General features: G+C 37.1%; 1 protein-coding gene across 6 annotated transcripts in view; it reads left to right on the top strand.

Annotated features, from left to right (window-relative positions):
• Positions 1-14,740, top strand: part of DYNC1I1 (dynein cytoplasmic 1 intermediate chain 1) — a 326,092-nt gene extending 311,352 nt beyond the window's left edge. For all 6 annotated transcript variants that reach the window (XM_003809703.5, XM_003809702.5, XM_034964487.2 and 3 more), the window contains one exon: positions 13,797-14,740. In XM_003809703.5, coding sequence (XP_003809751.1) covers positions 13,797-13,907 — 111 coding nt within the window. In that variant the 3' untranslated portion in view covers positions 13,908-14,740. The remainder of the gene's footprint in view (positions 1-13,796) is intronic.
• The last annotated feature ends 5,485 nt before the right edge of the window (positions 14,741-20,225 follow it).

A 20,225-nucleotide genomic window follows, 5' to 3' on the forward strand; every position in this document is an offset into this window, starting at 1 on the left:
TGACTGCAGGAAGGGTCGTCGAGCAAAGAGCTATTCAAGAAGAAACAAATAAGGCATTGAAGACTAAATTGCCAGTAGGCTCTGCCACCACTACCAATATTCAAAATTCGTTCCCTGGTCCCTATTAAAACGAAACTCATAACCACAGTCATGCTGGCCTTTAGATAGAAAACCTTGCTTTGTAGAACCCTCTAGAAAGAAGACAAAATGCTCTTAGATAAGCTTTGTAATACAATCTGTATTAAAAAGTAGATGGTAGGTTTTTTAGAGCACACAGTGTTGGTCCATTTTCCTCAGTATGTTGAATAGATGTCTGTGGGAAGACATCTCATATTCATTCTCCCAGTGTTGATTTGAGGAGATTTTTTTTAGGCTGGGGAGAAAAGAGGGGCCTGTAGGCTAGCTTTTGCCAAGACCTTGTTCCACAAGTGAGGCTGTCTTGAAGAGTACAGGACCTGTGCAATTGCATAGGGCACCGTGCTTAGGGGAGCCCTGAGCTTGGGTCATTGTCTTAAAATTGTTAAAAATTTGTCAGGAAGGAACGCCACATTTTCATTTTTCACTGAACCCTGCAAATTAGCCGGTCCTGTCAACTAGAGTGTTACTCTTAATGCCACTCATGAGGCAAATCAGAAAAAAAAAAAAAAAAAAAAGGGCCTTAACCTAGATCATTAGGAAGAAAGAGAAATCTGTAGAAATGTAGTTAAATGGATGGACACACTACAATCTTCTCATAACCTGTTTCTCTTTTTTTTCTTTTCTTTTTTTTTTTTTTTTTTTTTTTTTGAGACGGAGTTTTGCTCTTGGCCCAGGCTGGAGTGCAATGGCACACTTCTGCCTCCCAGGTTCAAGCAATTCTCCTGCCTCAGCCCCCTGAGTATCTGGGATTACAGGCGCATGCCACAACACCCAACAAATTTTTGTATTTTTAGTAGAGACAGGATTTTGCCATGTTAGCCAGGCTGGTCTCGAACTCCTGACCTCAGGTGATCCACTCGCCTCGGCCTCCCAAAGTACTGAGATTATAGATTTGAGCCACTGCACCCTGCCTCATCACCTGTTTCTTAAAACTACTTAAAAATGTTTAATGAGAAGGGCCACGACTCTACATTATAAACATCAAGGTACATATAGAGCTAAAGCCGTACTGGAGATCCCAATTCACCTCCCACAACCCTCTTTTGATCACATCATAATTTTGCCTGAAAATATATTAATAATATAATTTGGGGAAAGATCTCTGAGATGCCTACCCCAGTTGGAGTGGAGCGGGACAGGCTTTCTCTGTCCACACCATTGTTGAGAATTCCCTGAAGAGAGACTGCTGTGAGCACTGATGGAAACATCTCCATTCAAGCCCAGGTAGTCTTGCCTTCCTGTGAGCCCTGGCACTCCCTGATTAGGGCATTGCAGAAAGGGACTCTGGTGTTACCAGTCACTGACAGTCATCTGCCTCATCTCCTGTCCCAGCTGAGGCTGCAGCTGCTGCAGGGAGCCCCAGCTTAGTACCCCCATGACCATGCCTTTCTCTTATTATGTACAATTATCCTCTATGACTTTTAAGATGATAGCAGAGAGCACAGTGGCTTGAATCCAGATTTAGTGATGCAATTTATTATGAACTTCTGAAGGGGTAAACACAGGATTGTGTATGAGCTCACTGAAATCACCAGACTGAGTTTGTCCATCTCCCTTTTTTTTTCTTTTTGTTACATTTAAATGACAAAGACATGAGTAATATCCCACAGCCTATGACTCAAGAGGTAAAATATAAAACAGCAATGTTTTCAGGTAGGTCACATGATGCTGTGTTTATATAGCACACATTTTTGGTTGTTTGATTTCAGCATTATATCTGGAAAATACACTGTACACATTTATTTTCACAGATAGGGGTCTATTTTCTTTGCAGAGCAGGTGCTGAACTCCCATTAGCATAAATGGAAGTTATGCGAATCTGAATCTGACAAAAGACAGAGAAGAACCCTTTTTATTATTTGGCTATAATTTTTACTCTCTTTGTGCCTTCAAAAGTTACTTACATAGACAGTGGTTGCATGCACCATTTAAATTTTCTGAGATTCAAAATTAAAAACGAGCCTAGCTTCTGAATAAGTTTTGAGAAATCTCCAAACTATGGCTTGCAATTTGTTTGTTTTGGATTGTAGGAAGGATTCCATTCAATTAAATGAAACATGGGTAGGATAATAAGTCAAAAATTGACTATTAATATACCTGAAAACAGAGCTATTGTTGGATTTTTTTTCAAATGATGTATGAACACACATTTTAAAGAATTAAAAATAAAAACGACTCATTGCCATGTCTCCATTACTGAAGAGCAAGCTTTTCTATGCATATAGAGCTGACTTCAACAGCACATAGGCCAGTATGTATAGAATTATTCACGTGTCCTGATGATTGATAGCCAGCCTATCTACCTGTCTTTCTTGCAGATGTGTTTTATAGAAAGCCCGCCGCCATTGTTAAGGCTTCAGTGCTGTCACACAGATGCAGCTGTCATAAATATCCCCTAACAACTATGTTTGCTGCTTATCTGAATTAGTTAGAATGCTGTTTGCAGCTCCAGTTTTGAAAGAAGCAGTTTATCTTCCACCTCCTATTATTTCTTTTTCCATTAACCTCTTCCAGGGAAGATTTTGTTTTCAGTTGTGATAAATTCACACAGGTTTCAAATCCCTGATTATATTTTACAGTAGTCAAATGATAAAATTACAGAATCATTTTCAGCTCAAAGTAGGAGTTGAAGAATAAAATGGAAACTTAAAAACCATGGTTTGAGAGATGGACAAATCTTATCCTAGCTTTATTGATTTGGTATCCTATTCACTAGTTACCTAAGAAAATATGCATAAATCTTTAAATTTGAACTCTGAACTTTGATAGCATTTCAAATAGCTTGTTTGATACGACTATTTGGGGGCCAAAAGAATAGTATTCATTTCATTACAAATTTCAATAAGTATAATACATTTGACATTGGATATATGGGCTTTGAAAAATTCTTGGAAAAGAAAGATGTGGGTTAGCATGAGAGATCAAATGTAACACTGCCAAAAAAGTAAAACATGATTTTAAATGTCCATTTGAATATATTTTAAAGCCAAAACGAAAAATCAAGAGAGAAAAGTTTATTTGTAACGCCAACAGGAAGAATGGCCTACACAATATATTTTAGAATGATGGTCAAGGTGTTACATGTAAGAACTGTTAACAAGTGCCTCAAATAGTTTCATAGCCAGCAAGAATAAGAATAAAAAAAAGAGATTCAATGGGCCATTTTTTTTATGCTTTCAACAGTAGTTTGATGTAGTGGCATGTGATAAACTGGAAGTACTGGGAGCTAAAAAGGGTTTGAGTAACACAAAATAAATACAATACAATGATGATTTTTAAGGGGATCACACTTAGGCAATAATAGTGTACTTTGTGGAACTCCTTCATGTTTTCCGGTAATACAGGGCCTACATCAATTCTCCATAAGCAGCCTGTGCCTTGAATATAAATAATTCTCCTCCTTGAGGAAGTGGGCATACGAAACACAAAATTGAAAAGTTAAACTTAGATTTGGGAGGTTAATTCAAACAAGAGTCCCTTAATAAAAAGAACTGCATTTGCAATCAGCCAGTTTTAATAACCGTGCTTTATGAAGGCCTTTGTCCCCTGAGCAAGGCAAACCTGATTGCATGGCTGGGTTTTTGCAGCCTCCAGAAGAGCACAGTTGGTCTCAGCTTAGCAAGATCCAGGTATGATCATCTGAATCACTGGTGTTTCTCATTAAATGAGTGTGGCCGTTAATTTCCTAGATTCTTGAAGGCCTTTGCAAGTACTGGCTTATTCTTAGGTGGATAAACAATATTATTTTCTTTAGCTGATACCAAATACTTCCTTTGATTTTCTCTCCTTGAAAAAGAAAAGACTTAGGCGTAAATTCTTCCAGTGATACCAAACATCCAGATAAAATGTGAAAATCCAAATACCTGGTTCTGTCGATAACATCTAGATAGCAGTTGATGGCATAAGAACAAAGCATCAAGCTTTTCAACTGGATTTTTCAGTTTTTACTTGAATTTTTAGTGTTACAGCCCCAATGCTGTGCTATTAAGTCAAGGGGCACCAAGATATATTTGCATGGGCAGATTTGAGATGCTAATAAATATAATTATGTTAAATAAGCCACTTTGAAATAATATATTAATTCATTTGTCATAACAAATTATATGTATTTGAAATTAAATATTTTGGGTAAAATCTATGATTGTAATTTTGGTATTAACTTTATTTCTTCTGGGAAAAGTGCTTAATTTAAAAAAGAAAAGGCGCAATTAATTCCAATTAATGTTGTAAGTATTCATCTTATAGTACGTGTAATAGCTGTGGCTTTCACTTTGATAATTATATATGTAAAAGACCATGATTAAACTAATTATTATATAAATAGTGTGCTTATTCAGGTAGCATTAGTATATGAAAATGGACTTACAGGATTAATATCTTCTCAAGCAAATGTTTTTTCTGAATTGATAAGAAATACTTATGACTTCATGTATTATGGAGTAGTTGATTCAATGAAAAGAAAGCCCTAATATCTAATATTATAAACAGCAAATTAATGTGTGTATAGTAATTTCAAAATTCAATGAAGTTCATATATTCTCATTTTGGTGATAAATGATCTATGAATATAAACCTTCTGAAAGAAGAACCAGTTTGTATAATTAATCATCTTCATGATTCTTCTGTGGTTTCAAACTGTCATCTTCAATGGCAGTTTGAATTATGAAGCAGTTGTTAATTATAGTGTTAATTTTTTTATGGCTGACAAAATTGTGTTTAGTTCTATAATTTCAAAATTGCTAAATTTTATCTTGAAAAATTGCTGCTTAGAGCAGTAGCCTCAAATCACAGCTTTAAAAGCTAAATGTGAAGTCTCTCCAATCATCTGTGAATCGAGATTAACCCGGGCCTGTACAGAATGGAGTTGTTTCTTACATGTGTATGTGTGCTACTGTTGGCATATCTAAAATATAATACATAATCAAATATCTGCTTATTCATGTTTCCTGTGTAAATATTTATACACCACGTAGGTCGGACTTGAAAAGTGAGGAAGTGAATGAATCATTATATTTCACTTTCAAGGAAAGCTTACATGAATTTTTGAGAATGTCAGCTATCAGAACATCTTTCAAATTTTAAAGCATGAGTTACTTATCATTTAAGAAATATCCAAACTGCTAACATTGTAAAAGCAATTTCATACTTTTAACCTAGTAGATAAATCAGTGGCCCATTTCTAAGCTCTTTCTCCTAATAGCCAACCAATAGTTTTTCAATTCAGATTAAATTTTTTATTTGTATTGGTCTCAGCATTAAGGTCCCTTAGATAGAAAGTGAACATAAACTAATATTTTCAAAGTGAATAAATAAATAAGAAAGTGAACACCTTCTAGTATGATTAAAAAAAAAAAGTTACCCTTGTGACTTAAAAAAAAAAATTCAGATTGTCAGCCCTCCCTTGATTATCACATTCCTCAGCTTCTTTTTTTAACCTTTGGAAGACCACATCCACAGAATTGTACAAAAAGTGGTTATTTGACAATTGTCTATTAAAACACAATAACCCAGTCTAGCAAAGTGCCTGGCACAAAATAGGCACACAATAAATATTTGATGGGTGAATGAATGATTCACATGTGAAAATTTGAGGAAAAATTAAGGGAAAGCTTAATTGTTTAGAGCATTCAGGATGTAGCCTCCAAGTTGGCTACAGATTGATGCACAGGAAAAAAATTACTTAACTGTAGTTGCACGGAAAAGGATATTTAGAAAATATCTTTAGAAAAGAGTACTTACCCTTCCCCCCAATCTCTTTCCCAGTTTCCCTCCCCTCCTGTGCTTTTAAAAGTGAGCAGTTGGCCACTAGTGTAATAAAAGCATAACAGTTGATTCAAACAGTTGTCAAACCACTGGAAAAATGCTTCCTTTTCATTGTGCTTTTTTTGGACACTATAGATATGGTAAATCATGAACTGCGTTATAAAAATACCTCTTTTGTGCCCAAACATTCAGTAGGAGGGAATGACATTTCTTTTATTACCTTGGTAAATGTTTTTAAGGTGTTTAGCAATAAGCCTTCTTTTTGTCAAAACTGCTTAGACGCAGTGGTTGCTAAGAATTTATTAGAAAACCTATAGTTAATAATATCAAGAAAAGAAGGGATATGTGTTTAGTAGCTAATATGACAGATGAGCTTGTGTAGCACATGCTTTTGCTTTTTCCTACCATTTTCTTGATCTTTTGTGTTATGGAAAACAAGTTATTCATGTTTAGAAAGTTTATTTTTCATTATTGCCCATCAACCAGCGTTTTTAGCATTTTCTCCATCTTTTGGGCAGAGAAATAGATTGTTCCAAATAGTAGGGAAAAAAATAAGGCGAAAAGATTTCTGAGGAAAGAAGGATGATAAGATTTTAATACAAATGTGAAGAAGACTATTCATCTTTAGGTCTTCGTGAATTAACTCTTTCTTCGGATATTTGTTGTTGTTGTTGTTGTTGTTGTTGTTGTTTTTCTTCCACAGGTAAAACCTTCAGAATGTTGTCATGCTTCCTATAATGCTAAATTTTAACATGAAAAATATTTTACATGTTACTTTCTTAAGATAGTGTTTAAGGAGAAGGATATATATTTCCTTCTATATTCGCTGGCTTATTGAAATTGATAGAGACCCATATTTGTTACTATTTACTTGACTTTTATGTCCTACTTTTATTTCTTTCCTTAATTAGGTGGTAATGGATTTTTTAAAAAGTGTTACTGTAAAAAAAAAATGCGGTAAAAATAGTAAAAATAAACCACTCCTTTAAAGATACAAGGGAAGAGACCTTTGGCAGAGAGGTCTGAAGCTTCATGGGTGGATGAGGGTTCCCTTAGATGGGATTTCCAGATGAAAAGAAATTTTAAAATATTCAAATACCATCTGACCACCATAGGTAAGAATGTTGCTTAATTTTACAGAAATTTTTACCTATTGACTGGTAATAGCAGACTGTGCTGTAAAGAGACTAATGTAACTCCTACTTTGTCGACTTCTTTGAAACTGCTCTAAATAAGTTACATACCATACATCTTTTTGTGGTAGAACACTGTAGTATATTTACACCCTCTGTATATTGCATTCTAGCTTGGAATTCTGGTCCGTGGTTTCATCCATTGTTAGCTGCGATGCTAGACTCTCCCGGGAGTTAAATACAGTGGGGCTGTATTTATGTGAAGCGGGTATGCTTGGTCGTTCAGTGGCTGTTTCATTGCATATTACCTCCCACTTTGCTCCCATCTGTGTGTGTGGTAAAGGGAATTGTCCTAAAAAATACAGGCTTCCTCTGAACACAGACGTGTATTTGTATACCAGTAAGTCAACAATCTCCTGAATTTGGGTGCCATTAATAATTGTCCTTTTTAAAAGGCTTTTAGAGCTTAGAGGGGGTTAGCAGTCGTTCTGTGGAAACCGATGTACATTTCTACATTTTCTGTAAATGCATTAAAAAATAATGTGTATTAAAGTGAAAGGAAATCTGTAAGATATCTTTTTAACAGAAAACTTTAATTTTTAGATTAATACAGAGATGAATTGTCGTGTATCTCTTGGAAATCAATGGTTAACATGATAGTCTCACACACTTTCTAAAATTACTTCATCTAATTGAAAAATAACAAAGAGGCTGATGAGCCACACATCCATGGAATATTTATCTTGAAACCTAGAGTCCTACTCACTTAATGTCTTGGCCATACTTCATGTATCTGAGAAACCAGCTGAAATCAGAGTGCTTTTCTAACGTCTTAATTATGCAAGATTTTAAAAAAAGAAAACTAAAGTAAGCAATACCTGAGACAGATATTTTTACTATGAAAAATATTGCACTGGGATGGTGAAAGTTACTGCAGATAATGCAGCTATTTAAAATTATTATAGCTGCAATTACTAAAAAATGAGGAAGGTTTGACTGAGAACTATTCAAAATAGTTATTAGCCATGTGATTATAAAAAGGAACACATGAATGATATTTGCATGTTTAACCCCGGTTACAAAAAGTCATTTGATTTTTTTAACAGCATGTACAGCAGTTACAAATCCTTACAACTTTAGGTAAAAATGAAGAATCCCACTGTGGAAAGTGCCACAAGGAAAGAGCTGGATTAGGATGTATTGGTCACATGTGAAAAATAAAAAATATGTATGTGCATGTCTACATATGTGTGTGGATGTGTATAGTTACAATAAATACTTATATTTTAAACTTGATTTTTAAACCAACAATGGAAAGTAGCAACTCTGAAAGAATTTTTCTTGTGATTTGAAAGAACTCTTTCCCTGTCCCCCGTTCATGAAAGTTAGCTATTATTAAAAGCCTGACTACTTAGGAAATTATTTGTGTGGGTATTTCAGACATAAAATGTGATAAAATATAAGGTATACTTCTAAAAAAAAAAGTACAGCTCTAAATAGGTGAAAAGAAGAAAGAGAAGATGCAAGGAAGCAAGACAATAAAAAAATTGGAAGAAAGGAATAAACATTAAGAAGGAAAAACAACATCATGTATTCAGGGTTTATAGTGTACAAGCACTGTGTTAAGCTTATTACATTTTTTTGTTTTATTTAATATTCAGTCCTAGAAGATGGATCTTACAATTTGTTTCACACAAATGAGGAAGTAAAGATCAGAAGTGTTAAAACCATGCATTCCCTAAAGACACACAGCAAGTTAATGGCAAATCTGGGAAAGAAACCAGGATCTGGCCGGTGAAGCAGAAAAAAAGTCAACCCTGGCTCCATTCTCAAATGTTATTACTCCGCAGTCTGTGCCTCCCTTTAGGTATACAGGACACCCGGGCAAGGCGAGCAAGGGTTAGACTGATAAGTTTTTCAGGGGTGAGGTGGGACCGGGTTCAGAGGCAGCCTCCAGTCCACTCAGGCAGAGAGGAGGGGACTGATCCCTGACATGGTCCGAGAAGTAGTGGGGTAGCCTGGGTGGTGGGCCTCTGGGAGGCTAAAATGATACATTTTCATGAATTTTTCCACAACTTTTGCACTTTTGCTTTTGCTTGTAGACTTTTTGTCTTCCAAGAATCTTAGAAGATTTAAAACAATCTTTACAGTCTTTGAGCAGGTGATTCAAAACACATTACCTGCCTGCCCTTCTGTCATGGAATGCTGGCATTTCTCAAAGGGGTGAGTCTTGATTGCCCCACACTAACAGGTGAAAGTTATGTGGTCTTTAGCAAATCATTTAGCTCCCTATACTGTCCTCTCCTACCTGTTAAAGAAAGGTCTACACCCTGCTTCTTAACATCCTCACATAACAATCAGAATTAATTCCCAAAGAAATTTTTTTAAAAAACAGAAAAATACTGTAAAATTGGTATGCATGCCACAAAACGTATCATTCTGGGGAGCCTGTTCAATTTGACTGACAATTTAAAGAAAAAGAATGCATGACAATCCATGAGGAACTCATAGTACTTTCTTTACTTTGATTACCTTTCTCATGCTCTCTGCATCTCTGTTGATGAATGGGTCAGATATCATCATCCTTACTTTACAATTGAGGCAGTGAGAGGGTAAGTGCCTGACCGTTGCCAGCAGCCAAGATGAGAACAGGACTTGAGTCTCCTGTCCAAATCTGAGGTTCATTTTACCTCTTTCTTATGTCCAAATTGCTACCTCAGTACCTACCTTTGCCCTTAGTTTCATTGGCTGTAAAAATGGGATTGTATCATATCTATAAAAGGTGATCTCTTTTAGAGTTAAGATTTTATTATCTCAGGAATCTGAGCCTCAAGTGCTTTTGGCATGAAAATGCTTTATATGTTTAGCAAAAAATTAGAAAACAGTCATTGAATCAGGAGATGGACTGGCTGTTGGTGAACTCAGTCGATGAAGCAGTTGGAATATCTGAGTCATCCCTAACCTATGATGCAGACTTCATCAGAGATGAATCTGGAGGCAGAAAATGTTTCCAGATCCACATTGACTTAGAACAATGCTGGGAAATTTTTGAAGTTTTTTTTTTAATGGTGTTCCCTTAATTAACTATACATTTTTAATTGGTCAAAATAACTTATGATCTTTTTTCCTATCACAAACGTAAATTGTTTGGAAATTATTCTAAGCTATTATTCTCAGAGAAAAAATCCATAGTGATGCTCTAGATTTAGCCTTTATGCCTTAATAGAAACTTGAAGTGATGCTGAAGCAATGTTATTAACATGCCATTTGCCTCCCTGTTACTTGCTTGACACACTACAGATATCAGGAAATGTTACAGTTGTCACTGAAGGAAGGTAAATTTTAGGCTATTCATTTTTTAATGTCAGTGAAGTTTTTTTAATGCCAGTATTCACACAGTTTGACCTACAAAAAACATAATTAATTTTTGTCTGTATTTCATAGTCTTCATATTCCAAAATGATTCACTACTGTATCTTTAATTCAAACACAGTGCCTGACATATAAATGGTACTCAATCAATGCTGATTGAATGAGTATTGAATAAATTTATATGCAAGGTAGGACATGAGAGCAGTCTGTTCTGTAAGAAACATGAACAAAGATTTTTCCTATTTAATGATTAAGATAGTGTTGGATTAAAAAATCTCCTAGAGAAAATCATAAATGCATTTATGTTCTTGAGCCTACTTTCTAGCCATTTCTAATCAGAGACTACCAGGTGAGAAGAGCCAGGAACTGCCAAGGGTAAATAGGGCAGTTCTGTCCAAACGGATGCCGTTTACAGTCATGGAAACAGCAAAGTGAAAAGAGTGGCCCTCTTGTTTGTTAGGACACCTGTTTGGTCTTACCTACAAGTAATTCTAATGCCAAAAATTATTACTTTGGGTGTAGAAACAGCCTGTGAATACACATTCACACTTTCAAGCTAAGATGATACTTAAAGTACTTCCTGATGGTGATATTTAATTCTAAAAATGGGGCAGTCTGCAGTTCACCTTCTAAATCTAACATTACAATCACCTTGGGTTATTTTTACAGTCAACAAGATGAAAAGTGTAGTAGGATGAGGTAGATAAATTGATTTCAAGTTTCTAGGAGGAATTGTGTTTTCATCATGTTCTACTCTAGAATTTTTGTGAAGCAAGAAAATAAATATTTCTGTGAAAATTAAGATACCATAAAAAGGAAAAGACTTGGCAAAACAAATATCCCTAAAAAACAAACTTCAAACATTTTGCCAATCTAAATGAAACTTCAGCAGATCAAAAAGAGGACAAGATGTGTTAGATTACTGTGACACTTTTGTGAGGGTGAATCTATATTTCTAAGGGCATGTGTTAGTATTACAGCACTATTACTCCCACCCCCATGAAGAAAGTCACATGTAGTTCATTTGCTGGCTTATGTTTTGTGTGTTTAACAGAAACATTTACATTTGATAAAACTCATTTTTATGAAGTTATGTAATTTTTGAGATGTGTAATTTTATATAGTGTAAATGAGACTCACTTCTGTTCTAAACTGTATCTAGACATTTATTCAAATCTTAATGTTCCATAATCTTTACTAGGGCCGTTTCTGAACAGTCTTGCCATGACTACTACATGAAACTATGTAAATACATTTACCTATTTTATTGTTAATAGTATATAGTTTCTACACATGGCTATCGATAAAATATTGCATAGGTCATCATATATTAACTTAAATTTGTATGATTTTAACTAATAATATAGCTTTATGTTTGGGAACCAAACTCAGCTCTTTATGAGCGAGGTACTGTGTATTATTGAGACCTATTTTTTTCTCCAATATTTAAAGTTATATGAAGTTATAGGGCATTTTAGCTTTAGCTTGATTCTTACTTTATATGGGAAAAAGTTATAAATGTGTTACCATGATTAGGCTTTTGTCTCTTCTTGGGCTTTTGTTTCATGGTTATTTTTGGAAAGGCTTGCTCAGCGGTTGGAGGAAGGAAAAGAAATAGTGGTCCTATTCTTTTACATAAATGTGATACCAACCCTTAGTTCCTTATGGTTTTCGTGAGCTTGTTTGTATCGTACATTTTGGGGGCCTCATTTTCCAGGTGGAGTATTTTCTAAAATTGAAGAAAAAAATGAAGAATCGTGGAATATAGGAAAAGAGTCCAAAGTAGGGAAAACAGACTGAGCAAAAGGGTATCAGAATCATTCAGGACTATTGTGAACTTGTGTTATTGCCTACAAAGAAATTTGGATTCATTTCAATAACTATAGTAGCATTTAACCATTCAGAAACTCATTCATGTGACTAAGTAAGAATTCTTATTGGTACTGCACTTCGCAAAATAAGTCAAAGAACTTACTTTCCTTGCCTCTATATCATTTCCAGAATTATATTCTAGAAACATTTAGCCTTAATACCAGAACACTAATTTAAGGATATGCTTTGCACAATGAAGTTGCCACTTTCCAATAAGTTTTCTTGGACAGATAGTATTTGAGAATATTATCCTTGTAATAAAAATTTTAAGTTCTAATCATTTGGCTCTGTGTGGTGGGAAATTTTCCAGCTGTAGAAGCAATCTCAAAGCTTAGGTTTATTTGCTTCCTCTTTTTTCATTAAAAAATATATTAATTGAGATGGCTGTATGTTCTTAATGTTTATGGAATATGTGGATAGTGTAGTGTAGCACTAGAACCTATAGGGAAATTACACTATATTATAGCGTAAAACTCCAAGAAAATGCATGTAAAATCTAAATGAATTTTATTCTGTGTGAAAAGCATTCAGACTTCTACTAAATCCTGTTTCTCATCCTCAGATTTTTTTTTCTATCCCAGATACTTGCATTATATTTTTAAGCAATTTATTTTTGGATGCTATGTGGAGAAATCATTATCCTTTAAAACGACTAACAAAAATTCATACATTCAGTTTGCATTGGAGGAGGCATTAATTTCCTCCTCACTGAATTGTACACAGAAGATGTTTTGGAAATTTTATAAATCCCCCTTTTTGATGAATCAGTATAGCATACTGGCTAAGGATGCTCATACTGGAACCAGATTCCATTGACACTTATATTTGCTGGCTATGCAACCTTGGTAAGATTATTTAATCTTTCTGTGCCTCTAATATAGGAATATGAGGCACAATAGGATTATTATGACGAATGAGTTAATGCATGTAATGTGCTTAGAACAGAACTCTTGGTAAATAATAGCTACTATTACTACTATTCATAGTTATCATCATATAAATCTTACTGGAAAGGCCCAAGGACTATTTCATAGGAGGAATATTTCTTTGTATATATAAGCTATTCTTTTGCCCTTCATACTGCCCCATCAGCAACACTTTAGAAAAAGGATTAATACCATTGACTAGGAATAAAATATACAGTTATTTGAAAATCTTGGTCATTATATGCAGTTTTTATTTGCGTGTTCACTGTAAGTCTGGTCTTCTTATGAAAAAATTTCATTACTAAAAGCGCTTTAATGTGGCTACTGTAATTGTATAGTTTGCATAGGTTTTTAAAGTTTTATAAATTCTGTGAGTGCTTTTGCTTCCAAGAGTGACACGGTTCTCTTGTTAGTTTAAGAGCAACACCTCAGGCCCTGCTTGATCCAAAGAGGAATGTTTGATTTCCTTTACATTCCAAGGGAAACATCTGCTTTGGAGGGTGTGGGGGCAAAGGGACAGTCATTCAGGCTTCAAGGCTTTCAGACATGAAAGATATCTTGTTCATCATTTCTCCATTGATTTGCTTTGCAGCTTGCAGTTCCCCACAATGATGAATGGACCCGATTTGCCAGGACCCTTGTGGAAATTCGTGCTAACAGAGCTGATAGCGAGGAGGAAGGCACTGTTGAGTTATCTGCCTAGTGGAAATGAGCCACCCCCACTGCAGCCCCCACCTTTGTGTCCTAGAGCTCAGCGTCTGCAGTCAAGTCTCTTGTATTCGGTGTCCATTCAGTATCAGTATTGCTGTGACATTTTGGGTGCCATATTGTGCCAGCTTTGCTCCAAGTATTCTAAATGTGTCCCACCATGCTTTCCACTGACCCAAAATTCACCACAGCATTTCTATCTTTATATTTCTGTCTCAAAAATGAAGAGAAGGGGGTTATGGGTTAAGTTGCTGCCTTTTAACTACTTTGTAGCTGTATTTAATAGCTGGAAACCTCTGGTTAAATTTGTGCTTACATGCACTCCTGGCATAGTCCTATTAAATCCATATGAAGCCAGATATGATTGGGTGCAGATGTGGTGTGCCTCATATTATGGTACAGGGCCAAAGACTTGAGATGTGGTGTTTTACATGGTGACTCACATTATGAATGGATTTACTAGAAGAACATTGCTGCTCCTTATTTATTGTAGTGTGCTGCATGGAACGTATTTATTTGAAAGCATTAAAATAAACGATCCTAGAGCATGTGCATAATGAGAGGACTGTATTCTCTCTGCTGCTGTTGAGGTTATATTAAGTTCCACATAACAATTACAGTATGCCAGTTCCACTGAAGACATGAAATCTTTAGAGGTTTGTTGCAGTGAACGAAATGAATTTTAATGCCTATTATTTCTGGGTACTTTAACAATATTTCAAATATCATTGACCACTAATACTTGTCATTGAAGCTAACACAGTCTGACAAAAGTCTGTGGTTCCTAAATATGACATCAGTGTTGCCAATAAAATGTTTCAAACCAGGTCTGCACCAGTGTGAGTAAATCCTTTGCTTGGGGAAAACTTGACTGGAATTCTGCTGTGACAAGAGGTGGGAGAGATACATTAGAGCCATGTTAAAGACTGATCATGAATTTATTTGAGCAGCCAACCTGGCTGGACTTAAACCAAGACTCCTAGTTTTATTTTTATGAGGGAATGTGTGTGGTTTTTTCGGAAAGCTCCTCCTTCTCACCTTTACCAAAGCCACCCTTGCCCAAAGACAGTTGTTGGAGTAAGAAAGGTAGGTTAAGATGAACAAATACCAAATGTCCTACACATTTCTTTTTAAAAACAATTTACACCAGAAATGATGTTTATTACTATTGGACTAGGAAATATGTCTATAAACAACTTCAATAAACTTTTTTTCAAAAGGTCATTTTATGCCCAGGGAAAATGAAAACAAATAGCGGTCGAGTCATGAAAAACATTCAAAGACAGGCTTTCGGCTTTTTAGGAAGGGAATTCCCATTGGGACTTTGTTGGTAGGGATTCCTTCAACTGTACGGTTTCTTTTATTTTTAAAATAGTATCATACTTTTTCTCCAAGTAGCCTACAATATTTAGATATTGAAATCCTTTGTAAACAATAAAAATTTTATAGATAACAAATGAGTATCTGAAATAGGTTTAAAAGCATTTGAATGAAAAGTACTGGGAAAAAAAGTTTCACAGACATACAGTAAAGTACCTAAGAATAAAAATGCAAAACGCGTGCATTATTATGATAGACCAAATTGAATGATTCAGTGAGTGATGATGTGAAAAGTACAAAGGCCTGAGTCACTTACAGTAGGCACATAAAATGTTACAAGAACATGTGTTCTTATATATCCCACTGTGGTAGCTGGTCTCCAAGGCAGTTCCCAATTCTTGTGCAGGCCATCCCCTGTTGAATCCAGGCTGACGTTATGTGACTGACACAATACTGGGAAGTGATGCTACATGGTTTCCATTATGTCTTAGTTAATTCAGACTGCTACGTGGTTTCCAGGATGTCTTAGTTAATTCAGACTGCTATAACAGAATACTATGGTATTCAGACTGAGTGGCTTAAGCAACAGAACTGTATTTCTCACAGTTCTGAAAGCTGGGAAATCCAAGGTCAAGATGCTGCAGATCTGATATCTGGTGAGGGCCATCTGCTTAGGTTGCAGATGGCTATCTTCTCATTGAATCCTCACATGGTGAGGAGAGAGAGAGATGATCTCTTTCATGTCATTACTTATAAGGGCACTAATCACATTTATGTGGGCTCCACCCTCATGACCCAGTTATCTCCCAAAGGCCCACCTCCAAAAATCATCACATTGAAGATTTAGGCTTCAACATATGAATTTGGGAATGAACATAAACATTCAGTCCACAGCCCAGGGCAAGGTTATAAGAAGACATATATCCTCCACCTAGGTTTCTTGGCACAATCAATCTTGGTCCCTGAGCTACTATGTAAGAAGCACAACTACCCTGAGACTTCCAGGCCACACAGAAGCTGACCATGGAGTGGTCATGTAGACATAAGAGAAATACACAGCCAGTCCACAGCCATTTAAGTCACCCCAGCTGATGTCCCAGATGAAATGTGGTGGCCAGAAAGATGCGCCTTTCAGATTTCCTATTGCAGAGAACATGGTTGAATGACAGTTATGATGCCTTGCTTTGAAACCCATCACCAAGTTTGACCAAGGTCATGCTTCCTGCATGCTCTTGCCAGCCAAGCCTAAGTATGGCAAAGATCCTAAGGCTGGCCTGTATCTAGGAGACATAAGACTTCTTTGAAGTAACTTTGGCTCCAGGACTTTATGTCAGCATTGCTAAAACTTTCTCAGAACTGTACTTCAGTCCAAGACTAGCTGACTTTCTTCTCTTCCTCCCTTCCTCCCTCCCTCCCTCTCTCCCTTCCTTCTTTCCTTTCCTTCCTTCCTTCCTTCCTTCTTTCCTTCCTTCCTTCCTTCCTTCTTCTCCTCCCTTTCCCTCTCTCCTTCTTGAGACCTGACCAACATCACTGTCTGATGGCTGTCCTGCCTAAGCTGGCTAGGGATGTCCTAGGCCTTATAAAAGAACAAAGAAACTACCTCAAAAGAATTGCAAAAATTAGCATGTACCATTAGGAGCCCGGGGAGTAGCACTGGGATTAGATTTTGAGGTGTTTGATCAAGGGAGCCAGAATGTTGATTAGATAAGGAATAATTCATTGACTTTGAGGGTTTTGTGTGTGTGTGTGTGTGTGTGTGTGTGTGGTAAGGAAGAGGGAAGCTATATGACTTTATACTCTGGCAAGGAGCCTAAAGAATAGGGTCACTCTTCGAAGTCTGAAAAAGCTGTAGCCTACATTCACTAGAGTGAAAATGTCTGAGTTGCCCTGGTAGTACAGGAAGGAATAAAGAGGTTGAAGGAAATGGCTATGTTAGAATAGATATATTATTTAAGTTCCGAAGACACACTCAAGGGTTATGTTACATAGGAACACCCAGAGTACACACCCTTCAAAGCCATTTGCAATGAGCTGGTGAGAGAGGCATTAGCATCTCTAGAATGTTTAGTGGTAGCTTTCCTTTGTAGGTCAGGGCTGATGGTAGGAGAGGCAGTCACAGAGTGGGGCTTGCTAACATCCATGGGGATGATGAGACCCCAGAGTAATAGTGGCTAGGTGGTGGCAGTTAACCACCAGAAGTCAGGAAGCCACAACTGCCATAATGACCAGCTAGATCAGAGAGCAGCCAAGAAGGCTTTACCCATAGGAAGTTGTGGGAGTAATTAAAAGAACGTGGCATTCCTAGTGGCAAAATAGACAGGCAGCCAAAAGGGTGTTGCTTAACTTCTATGACCAAAAACATAGAGCAAGAATGGAGACGCAGGAGACTGAAGACTGTTACCTCAATAAAAAGCCACATACCTCTGCTCACTGTCCAGTCCTGAGCCAGTTTTCCAATCCAGAAACCATTGAAGATTGCTAGGAGGTTGCTAGGAGGGAGGACACCAGGAGGGAGGACACCACTGCAAACATCTATTGTGATGATCTCCCCAGTCCTTCCCCAAAAGGACCTATGGGCATTTATTCGGGTGAATATACAATGCAGAAAGAAACAAACCAACATTTGAAGACTATTGGGTGCATTATCTGGGTTCACACTGAAATGTTATTGGAGTGGTGGCTTACGGCAACAAGGTAATGTAATGGAGTGTTTACTAAAGTCTAGGTCTCAGTGGGCTCATTAGGTCTATGTACACACACAGTGGGTCATTCCATCATTCCTCCAATCCTTGAGTGTTCGATTAGAATTGATATACTTACATCAGGTACCTGGCCTCTGGGATAAGAACTCTCACAGAAGGGAGGGCCAAATGGAGACCTCTGAAATTGCCACATTCTCATCTTCCCCTGCCAAGATAGCAAATATGAAATATTACATCTCAGGGTAGAGCTAGGAGGATGGCAGAGATTGGTGCCACTCTTAAAGGCCTAAAAGATATAGAGTGGTGTTCCCTATAATATATCTATTTAATAACCCAGTATGCCCCCCTTTATAAATTAAATGGATCTTGGAGAATAACTGATGAGTACTGCAAGCTCAACCAAGTAAGATCACTGATCACAGCTGCCGTACTAGATGTGGTGTCATCCCTAGAACAGATTAATAAGGCTTCTGGTACATGGTATGTGGCCATTGATGGATGAATGCATTCTTTTTCATTCCACCTATAAAAGAAGATCAGAAACAGTTTACACTCATGAGAAATAATTATTTTAATTTACAATTTTGCCTTGGGGCTATGTTAATCTCTCTCCCTCTGTAATACTCCAAAGATGCCTAGACAGCTTGAGCATCCACAGAATGTTACACTGATCCATTACATCAATGGTATCACACAGACTATGCAGAATAAGCAAGAATTAACTAATGTACCAGATGCCTTGGTAAGATATATGCACTCCAGAGGGTGGGAAATAAAATCAAGGAAGATTTAAGGACCTGCTACTTCAGTGGAGCTTTTTAGAATCTCCCCAATGTTTAAGAGCATGCTGGGCTCCTAAATACAAACTGCTGAAGCTTAGAGCCCCCACCACAAAGAAGGAAGCACAGCACCTGGTAAGCCTCTTTGGTTTTTGAAATTAACATATTCCATATCTAAGTATACTGCTCTGGTGCATCTACTAATTGGCATGCACAACTTTGGGTGAGGCTCAGAATGGGAAAAGACTTTGCAGCAGGTCAAACTGTAGTGCTAAGAGCTCTGCTGTATGGGCCATAAAATCAGCAGATGCTATGATATTAATGGTGTCAATGGTGGGAAAAGATGTGGTATAGAATTTTTGGCAAGTCCCAGTTGGAAAATTATAGTAGTGGCCCATGGGATTCTACAGGAAGGCCGTGCCATCTGAAGCAAAAACAGCACATGGCATATTAGCGGATCCTGGTAGAAATGAAGTTCTTTGCCATAGGATATAAACTTAACTACACATCCAAACAACCAATTATAAGTTGAGCCCTGTCAGCTCTACCAACTCATAAAGTTGAATAGACCTAAAAGAAACCCCTTATAAGATAGAAACTGTGCATTGGGATGTACAGAACCAGAAGGCTCTGAACATAAGTAAGCTGCATGAGCAAGTAGCTCAAAAGCCCATTGTCACCCAACAGGATTTTACCAGCACACCTCCTCCATGCTTGCATACGTGGCCATGTGTAGGGAAGGTGAGTTCTGTGTGAGTAGCTGAAAGAAGAGGAAAACGTTAGAGTTCGGTTTACATATGGGTTAGTTCAGTTTGTGGGTACAGGTTGTCAATGGATTACAGCTAGCTACTTTATACCACATTCAGGATGAACCTTGAAAGACAGTTAAGAGGGAAAGGCTTTTTAATGGACAGAGCTGTTAGTTGAGCACCCAGTAATCTCCTTTGTGTGAAAGAAGAGATGGCCAGAAGTAAGTTTATATCCATATTAGCAATCTAACCCAAGCCATCATCATCTCTGTCATGATTCTGGCAGCAGCCTCCTAACTGGTCTCCCTGTGTCCACCTTTGACCCCTTCAGTCACTTCTCAATATAACCACCTGAGTGATATTGTTAGAACATTTAACTCCTCCATTCAAAGCGTACCAATGGCTTTCACATCACTTGCAATAAAAGTCAAAATCCTTATAGTGGCCCACAGGCTCTATATGGATTTTTTTTTTTTTTTTTTTTTGAGACGGAGTCTCGCTCTGTCGCCCAAGCTGGAGTGCAGTAACATGATCTCGGCTCACCACAACCTCTGCCTCCCAGGTTCAAGCAATTCTCCTGTCTCAGCCTCCTGAGTAGCTGGGATTACAGGCATATATCACCATGCCTGGCTAATTATTTGTATTTTTAGTAGAGACGAGTTTTTACCGTGTTAGCAAGGATAGTCTGGATCTCCTGACCTCGTGATCCACCCGCCTCAGCCTCCCAAAGTGCTGGGATTACAGGCGTGAGCCACCGCACCAG

Source organism: Pan paniscus, chromosome 6 (genome assembly GCF_029289425.2).
Source record: "Pan paniscus chromosome 6, NHGRI_mPanPan1-v2.0_pri, whole genome shotgun sequence".
Classification (NCBI taxonomy): domain Eukaryota; kingdom Metazoa; phylum Chordata; class Mammalia; order Primates; family Hominidae; genus Pan; species Pan paniscus.